The 9,742-nt window shown below is 42.3% G+C and overlaps 1 protein-coding gene across 1 annotated transcript in view; it reads right to left on the reverse strand.

Moving 5' to 3' along the window:
• The window catches only part of CAP2 (cyclase associated actin cytoskeleton regulatory protein 2), a 157,970-nt gene extending 152,956 nt beyond the window's left edge, over positions 1 to 5,014 (reverse strand). Inside the window, exon 1 of the mRNA XM_080915482.1 lies at positions 4,908 to 5,014. Coding sequence (XP_080771608.1) covers positions 4,908 to 4,984 — 77 coding nt within the window. The 5' untranslated portion in view covers positions 4,985 to 5,014. The remainder of the gene's footprint in view (positions 1 to 4,907) is intronic.
• Positions 5,015 to 9,742: the final 4,728 nt, after the last annotated feature.

Below are 9,742 nucleotides of genomic sequence, written 5' to 3' on the forward strand. Positions count from 1 at the left end.
ACAGGAGGTTGTTAGTCAGCCTCTTTATTTTTAATTTGAATATTCTATATTAAGAGAAGTGAAAATTTAGATTACATCTTAATCAAACATACAAAAAAAAAAAATCCCCGTGTATGTTATGGTTTGAATGTGAAATGTGCCCACACATGCTTGAATCGTCTATAGAACGTAGAGTTTACAACTGGTGGTGCTGTTTGGAAGAAGTTATGGAGGCATTGGGAGGTGCATCTAGCTGGAAGGAATGGATCTCTGGGGAGCAGGCTTTGAGGAATGCATCCCAGGCCCACTTTCTGTCCCAGCTATGCTTGGTGGTTTACAGAGTCGTAAGCAAGCAGTCCTCTAGTGTCACACAGCCACGGATATATCTGTTGTCCCACTGCCATATGGTCCCCACCAGGATGGACTGCATACCCTCAAGCAACGAGCCAGACTAAACGTCTCCACCTTTCCGTTGGTTTTTGTCAGGTATGTGGTCATAAATCACCAGAACAGTAATGAATATAGTGTTTTATGTCTTTTCTGTGAGTGTTTTTTAATATGTGTTATTTTCACGTTCCTTAAAAGCAAGATGGTAATATATAGTCTAAATGGGGGAATTATGTTTCAGCTTTTAAAATTGTGTAGGGCTGGGGAGATAACCCAGTGGTTAAGAGCATGTGTTGCTCTTCCAGACTTCCCAGGTTGGGTTTCCAGCACCAATGGGATGGCTCACAACCTTTTGTTAACTCCAGTCTCAGGGCATCTGCCAACCTCTCCTGGCTGATACTGACATCATACTCACAGGGTACACACTTATACATGCAGGCAAAATGCCCATATGCACAAATAAAAATAAATCTTTTAAAAGTACTTTAAAGATTGTGCTTACAAAGTGGAGTCTTTGTTGATATCAATCAGCTGTGGCAGAGGTAAATATTTATACTGCTGCTGCAGGAGCCAGAGATGGAGAAGAAAGACCACGTAGGAACCCAGAGAGGCGTGGCTAACTACAATACTGTGACACACAATAGCCAGCGAACAATCTGGATAATATGTATTGTTTAACAGCTCTGTCCAGGCTTCTGACAACTACAGTTCCAAGTTGGCATCTCAGAAACTCACACTTGAGAACCACAGAGTGAAGTCCTAAAAAACATTTGTGGAATAGCTTATAAGGTCTGAAGTTTTAGGATTTTGCATTGAACCACATTTGTAGCATGTGGCCTCGTGAGCTGAGGCTGGACAAGGCTGGGAGAAGAGATTACAGTTGTCCCCCAGCTACTTTAAACAAATAGGTCATAGGTCAGTAGCAAATATTCTATTGATGTATTTTTCTTCTTAACATGTACTAAGTACAGATAGACATACATATTTATATGTACTTATTTTTATATGCGTAATTATAAAACAACTTACTTTATGGAAGTTCTAAGATGGTAAATTTTAGATTGGAAAATTCCCAGGTTATCCCTCTATCCAGCCAAGTATTTTCCTAGTCAGGACACTTGGCAGACATTGTTACAAAGAACACCTCTAGCTATCCAAGTTTCTCTCTGACTTAGCTCAACAGTCACACACAAGAGTGATTAACTTCATTCTCCTGGTCAGACCTGAGACCTGACAAACACTGCTATACTTTTTATGGATTTTCCAGTTTCCAGAAACAATGCAATTCCAATGAAGTATTTTGTAATGATCCCTAAAACCAACAATAAGGCTGATTTAAAACCTGATTCTTTTTAACACACCAGGGGCTGGTGATTGGATCTAGCTGCTTCCCAACTGCTAGGACCCTAGCTGACTATGTAGGCTTCTCATCTACAGAAAAGGAAGAGTTCTTAACCTTGCCCATTTCTGGTCAGAGCAGAAAGCATTTGTCCCTCCCCTTCTCCCCCACATTTCCCATCCAGATTAGCTTCATCATCCTGTGTATAAAGGAGAAAATAACTCGCCAGCTGTCTCTGCCTTCCCTAGCTGCCAGCCCAAGAACCTGATCACGCGGGGTGACAGACATTCCTGAGTTAAGGAGAGCGGGTGATCTGGGATACAGCACACAGACTTTTGTGGTGGTGTTTAGGGGGTCCCTCGGTTTGTCTCCCTTAAGTACCCAAATACGGCTAACGTTATACTAGTGATTCTGCCTGTAGAGATGCTGAGCTTATAGCTACAGAGGGAGAATCGCAGATGCAGGGATGAGTACATGGAGGGAGAGATATGCGGAAGGAGCAGTGTTAGGAACTGGGCATGGAGGCACATGCCTGTAATTTCAGCAGTCTGGAATTCTGAGGCAGGAGGACTGCAAGCTCAGAGCCAGGATGATTTACATAGTAAGACCCTGTCTGAATCAAGAATATCTTAATAAAAATAAGAGAGGAAAAAAGAAGAGTTTTTATTGCTTTGACATCTGGACTCCCGCACTTTTGACTGATATTTCAGTGGCACTAGGCCTTCATCACTGGGGTTTATATATTGGAGAGCATGTGTGGTTCCTGGTGGACCATTGCAGAAATCCTATGGGGTGCTTTTGGTATGGTAATGTGCAGTTCTTGTGGGAATCTGGAGCCCTGCTTTGCATTGAATTTCTGCCAGTGCTTGTAATATTGGGGGGGAGAGGAGAAGGGCAGGAGATGGTCAGGGTTTTATGTCACCCTGCCTGGCTTTGAACTTGCTGCATAACCAAAGATGAGCTTGGACTTCTGCTTATTCTGTCTCCAACTCTGAGATGCTGAGATCACAAGTGTGTGGCATGAGGCCCAGGTGATATGGCACTTTTGGCATGCTGGGCAGGTGTCAACTGAGCAATTGTCCCTGTTCTAACTTTTGAGAGATCATAAAAACAGGAGCCTCAGTAAGTTAGCCTAGAAAGGAGAAGACACCTTGGCTTCAGAACGGGGTATACAACAAGAATACATTGAGAAAGTTCCATAGCTTACATCTAGAATGGCCTATGTGGTGAAGACTTGGTTCCCAAATGGAAACGCTAACAGGAGATGGTGAAACCTTCAGAGGCATGGGCCTACTGGGAAGAGGTTTGCCCTTGAAGGGGAGAGTGAATCTGAGGTTAGGGAACACAGAAGACCCTGTCTCTATCCATCTGTCTGTCTACCCAACCACTGATTTTTCACTCATCATTTATCCATCGATCCATCCACCCACCCATTCATCCATCTAAATGAACAATTTAGAGGTCATATTTTTAGTTTATATTAGAAAATAACAAATATACAAATAGTGCAATTATTTATGGAACTTTAGTGAACATTTATCTATAGTGTAGACTTTTTCCCAGTCTAGGTTGATTATTCCTTATCCAAAATGTTTGGAGACCAGTGTTTCAGATTCACCCCTGTGATTTGGGAACCTGTGCGTACACACACAATGAGGTGTGTGGAGAATACAGTTCAAGTTTCAACACAATGCTTATGTTCTACACACACGTTGTAGACACAGCTTAAACTTTACAGTTTTAAAAACAGACTTTAATTAATTAGCTAATTAATTAATTATTACATGTGCCACAAATATACAAATACACAAATACCAGAAGAGGACACTGGCTGGAGCTATAGGGGGGTTTCGAGTTGCCTGATTGTGGCTGCCAGGAACTGAACTCTGGTCCTTGGGGAAAGTGGCAAGTCCTCTTAACAGCCAATCCATCTCTCCAGCCCACCAGCTTCTCAGTGTGCTTAGATTTTGATCCATTGTGTGAAATTGGATGTGGAGATTAACATGTCTGGGTTCTTGATTTCCAGGATGATGATGTAGAGGGAGTAAAATAAAATCACTAGAACCTGTGAGAAATGCCTGGGGAGACAGTGGTAAACGACACAGGGCAGCATCTGTGACCCAGAAGGGACTAAGATGTTCAACTCTAGCTTTTAACCCGATGAGGAAGAAGAATCCTGGGGTGAAAATCCAAATATGCCCTACAGATGAAAACATCATGCATTTCTTAGTTCTTACTGATCTAGCAATGAAACTCACTCTTTATCAGTAGAAGCCAATATTCAGACAGCCATGGATACTGTTGTCTCACAAAAAAAAAAAAAAAAAAGACATTTCTCAGAAGTGGAATATAAAATTGGATAACCACAGTGTCATCCAGGCACACTCATGCTTAACAAGCTTCCTAGAAACACAAGCATGATTGTGGGAATTTTTATACTATACACATTGGTCTAGAAGATTGTTCTTAGGCTGGGGACTTGTCTCAGTGGGTAAAGTGTTTGCCAAATGTGGTGGTTTGAATATGTTTGGCCCAAGGAGTAGCACTATTAGGAGGTGTGACCTGACTGGACTAGGTGTGACCTTGTTGAAGGAAGTGTGTCACTGTGAAGCTTGGCTTTGAGACTCTCCTTCTAGCTGCCTGGAAGGCAGTCTTCTCTTGACTGCCTTTGCATCAAGATGTAAAACTCCTTCTCCAGCACTGTGTCTGCCTAGATGCTGTCATGCTTTCTTCCATGATGATAATGGACTGCACCTCTGACGCTATAAGCCAGCCCCAATTAAATGTAGTTCCTTTACATGAGTTCCCTTGGTCATGGTGTCTCTTTCACAGCAATGAAAACCCCAACTAAGACACAGTATAAGCATGAGGACTTGAGTTTAGATAGTGTTGTGGCACATACCTTGAACCCCAGTGCTAAAAGGTAGAGGAGAGACGGAAGGATTGATTCATTGGCCTTCTATTCAATTGTCATTCAAATGACAAGTTCTAGGTGTAGTGAGAGACCCTGTTCCAAAACATAAGGTGGAGACCAACACAGAATGCCTGAAGTCATCTGCTGGCTTTCACAGACACGTGTGCACATGTATACACCCTCCCCTCACAAGTGCATTCATGCACATTCACATATGCACAACACACAGAGATAATAACAGTAAATGAAGGTTCGTGAAAATCCGTATCTTAGGATATAATAACTCACGTTTTCCATTCACCCTTCTGTAATGGAGGAAGGATTTCAGCACCCATGTCTTCTCTGGGAAGGTATTTTGCATGCATTCTGAGAGAGAGAGAGTTAGTAAAGACTGCAATGGCAAGTAACCGTAATTCTAGAAGCAACCAGTGTCGGGACGTAGCTGTCATGCAGAGTGCTTTGTCATTCCCTTGCTCTCTTCACCCAGAGCACTAAAAATAGCATCGCAGGCCTTTCATTTATTTTGATTCCATTCCAGATCTCCATTGAGAGGTTTTCATCTCCTCCCTTCCACTCACCCACCCACTCACCCACCCACCCACCCAAAGACAGAAAGCTGGCCGCAAATGAGAGCAAATTCTGACACAGATTTGAATTTCCAGAGCTCTTCACAACACAAGCAAGGGCTTTGTGGACTCCCACGGAGTGGCCCCAAAATAGACAATTTTCCACAGTCCACTGGAAAACTGGCATTTATCAGCAAGGGGAGTTTATCTGTTATATAAGGGTACATTCTGGAGACAGTTCTTCAACGGTTAGCCCAAATACAGCATTAGTGCCTCAGATCCCAGCTCTTCCCATTCACTGGAGTAGAGACAGTCAGCCTGTGTTCCACAACATGTGTGGTCACAGGTGAGACACTAGTGTTCAACTGGTGTATCTGAAGACTTGTAGCAGGCACAGATGACCCACTCTTCCAGTTCTTGGCTTTGGAAGCAAGCAGAAGGCAAATTTTGTGTGTGAGTGGAAGCCAATTGTGTTTAAGTACTTTTAGCCACACTATGTAGAGTAGAGAGGTCTAAGAGAATGAAGGTTTCTACCTGTTTGTCTTTCTGTTACATGGTGATAAACACCATGTTAAAAACCATTTAGGGATGAACAGGCTCTACTCACAGGTCACAGTTAGGGCATCATCAGGGGAAGTCAGGGCAGGAACTCAAGTAACCTGAAACCTGAAAGCAAGAACCACTGAAGCATGCTGCTGGCTGGCTCAATCTCTTGCCTGCTCACTCAGAGCCTCATGTTCAGCTAGCTATTTTTTTTAATACAGTACAGAAGCACCTGCCTAAAGATGGTGCCACCTGTAATGGCCCTCCTGCATCAATTAATTATCAAGGTAACCTCCTTTTGACATGCCCACAGTAGGCATGTCCTCAGTTGAGGCTTTTCACCTCAGAAGATTCTAGGCTGTGTTGAGTGGACAAAACTAACGAGGACACTATCCAAATTGACTAGAAAGGTTCAGGCACTGACTGTCCCCAGTATCATTCCATGACTTGTCCCTTAGAGCAGAAGTCCTCTGCATGTCTCTGTGAAGACAAAAGAACAAGGTAGCAATTTGAAAGGGAAAGAATGACCGTGGGACACATTTCTGACTGTGATCTAGAACTGGCTTTGTAGGGTTCCGCTCATATGAAGAGTGAAGAGTAGGCAAAGCTGTAAAGGCAGAAGGTAAGTTGGTGCTTGTCAGGGTCTGGAAAAAGAAGTCAACCATGAGTGGTCAGTTGTGGTTACTGTCATGACTTGTCTCCATTGTCTACCTGACTAGGTTCAGAATCATCTACGAGACACACCTCTGAGTGTATCTGTAAGAGTGTTACCTGAGGAGGTTTATGACACACCCTGAGGATGGGTGGTGCAATTTCAGGGACTGGGACCTGTGTCTGGATAAATAGGGGGAAAGAGGAAGCCAGATGGACACTAACCTTTCATCTCTCACTGTTTCCCAAGTGCTGACTTGATCTACGTAGCTCCTGCCTACTCAAACTTCTGCAGAAGTACCGTGGCACTCTAACCATGGTGAACTAATTCTAAAAACGGGAGGCAAAAGAACTCCTTCATTCTTTAAGGTGATTTTTGTCAGCCTTTGATCTGAGTCAAGAAAATTAAGTAACACAGGGTCTGGGGTTTCTTGGATAATGGTAGATATACTGAAGGTAACTGAGATTTTTTTTTTCCTTTTGTGCACATCTATATGTGTTTTGTCTCTGTGTGTGCACATATGTGTGGGTGTTTGTGACCATGTGTGTCGAAGCCAGATGTTGATGTCATGTATCTTCCCAAATCACACTCTACCTAATTTTTAAAAAACAGGATGTCTTACTAATCTCAGTTAATTTCAAAGTGGAAGGTGAGACATACTTATACACTACATAAACACACACACACCATACACACACCACACACCATACATTACACACACACCACAAATATACCCCCCACACTATACCACATACCACAAATACACCCTCACACACATATATACCACACATTACATATACACATACATACCACATACCACACCCACATATACTCACATACATACACATACCTCACACACATAAACACCTACATACCACACACATACACACACACAGACAAACACCACATACACATACCATATCACACCCACATGCACACACACACATACATATGCCCCCCATAAACATATACCACACCACACACACACACACACACACACACACACCACACAAACACTCACTCCACACACATATACACACACCACACATACACACACACATAAACAAACAATAAGTAAATAAATACATGCCAATTTTAGGTTTATCTGAAGGAAGCAACAGCAGCAGCATGGTATGGAAAATTTCTGTCTCTTCTGAGCCAGTGGACATTTAATGTTTTCTGAAAGTTTATTATGTTTTCCAGTTTCTATAAATGCCTGTCATGGGAGTTACTAAGAATATGAACAAAATTCACCACTAAGCAGACATCAGTAATGCCGACCTCCGAGTGGTATTCAGTTAAGTTTCTGGCAAGACCTGATGTGGCGTGCATATGTTAGCCATGTGACTCCTGCACATTGCACAGACAAAAGGAAACTTCGTTTTTGTGATGCCTGACAAATGACTTCCACTCCCCACCCGAGGACTTCACTCTAATGGTGGAAATGGTCATCAAGGATGGCTTTTTTCCTGTCAAGAAGCAACTGGCACCATTACTGGTGTCCAGGATACCGTTTTTTAAAAATGAAATTAAAAACCAGTGCTTTGATCTCAGTTGTGCATCAACAGTTTCACAGTACTTTATAATGAAAGCGATTAGAATCTCTTTGAAAATAAAAATTTTCCCATTGGTCTGTTGTTGTTGTTGTTGTTGCTCTGATGTTCATGGTATTAGCTCTGGTTGTAATCATCTGGTCTGCGCAGGTGAATGTGTTCTTGTGGGACACTGCTACGCTTCTGGCATTTCTTTCACCTTGGCCATTTATCAACCATCCAACACTCACCTCCTTCTCCTGCCTTTCTTTCACTTAGCGACTGGCTTCTTTCACTTAGCGCAATGCCTGCTTTAATCCACGCAGGAGCACATGTCAGATCTCTTTTCATCCTTCAGTGCCTGGTGTGTTTCACTTAACATGGTGTTCTCTGGCTCCATCCATTTTCTTAAACATGGTCCAATTTATTGGTTTTTTTTTTTTTTTTATCCTTGAACAATACTCTAGTGGTTACACAGTTTCTCTATTGGTACATGTATTGCTTGGCACTCAGGCTAATTTATCTCTTGGTGATTGTTGAGAGTGCTTTAATAAAGATGGCTACAAATATATCCTTTGTATGCTGACTTCATTTACTTCAGATAAATATCCAGGAGTGGTATATCTTAATCATAAGATAGGTCCATTTTTAGTTCCATTTGTGTGTATGTGTGTGTGCTTGTGCATGTGGGCTTATGGCTACATACATTTGCACACAAATGGAAGTCAGAAGCTAACTTTAGGAATCATCTTCAGTTGTTGCCCATCTTTGGAGACAGGCTCTTCCAACGAATCTGAGCACACTGACTTGACTAGACTGGCTGGCCCATGAGCTCCAAGCTCTACGTGTCTCTACCTTCCCAGCACTGGGATTACAAGTGCTTGCTGCCACACCAAGCTTCCGATGTGGGTGCTGAGGCTTAGAGCTCAGTTCCCCATGATTTCAGGACAAGAACTCTTTAACCAAATGAACCCTCTCCCCAGACTCCCTGCTTTCAGTTTCCTTGAATGATTAATCACCTTTCTGCCTTACAGAATGGCTATAATAATTTAAATTCCCAGAAAGAACATATAAAGTTTTTTGTTTGTTTGTTTGTTTTTTGTTTTCCTCCACAGCATTTGCTATTTATTTAATACATATTGTGACCAGTGCAAGGTGGGATCTCAGGTCAACTTTGGCTTGCATTTTCCTGAAAATGAAGATATTGAACCTTTTCCATATATTTATCGGCAATTTTAACCTTTTTTTTTGGACGAGTTTGTGCTCAGGTTATTCGACAGTATTTAGTTGGCTTACTTTCTTCTTTTTTTCTTCTTTTTCTTAAAGTTTCGATTTTTTTTCTACATCCTAGACATTAATTCTTTGCCAGATTAGCCTGAGAACATGCTTCTGTTCTATGGGTTGTCTGTTTGCTTGGCTGTATGGTGAAGTCTTTCTAACTTTGTGAAATATCATTTGTTGGTCCTTGCTTTTGTTTCTCTGGCTACTAGAATCCTGTCTAGTAAAGCACCATCTGCCAATGACTTGAACTGTCCCCCCACCCCCATGGTTTTCCTAGCAGCTTTTACATCTTGGATCTCACATCTAGGTCTCTGATCCATTTTGGATTGACTTGTGTACAGGCTGAGAGATAGGGCTAGTTTCACTCTCTATGAACACTGTTTTCCCAGAATTCTGTTTAATCACTCGTCAATGAGGACGTCTTCTCTCTGACATATGTCTTGATACCTTTGCAAGAAAATAGCAGATGTCTGTGGCTGCACCCTTTATTCTACTCCACTGATCGGCTCACCAGCTTCTATGCCCCCACCATACTCACTCCCAGGCACA

This window comes from Micromys minutus, assembly GCF_963924665.1.
Source record: "Micromys minutus genome assembly, chromosome: 1".
Classification (NCBI taxonomy): Eukaryota; Metazoa; Chordata; class Mammalia; order Rodentia; family Muridae; genus Micromys; species Micromys minutus.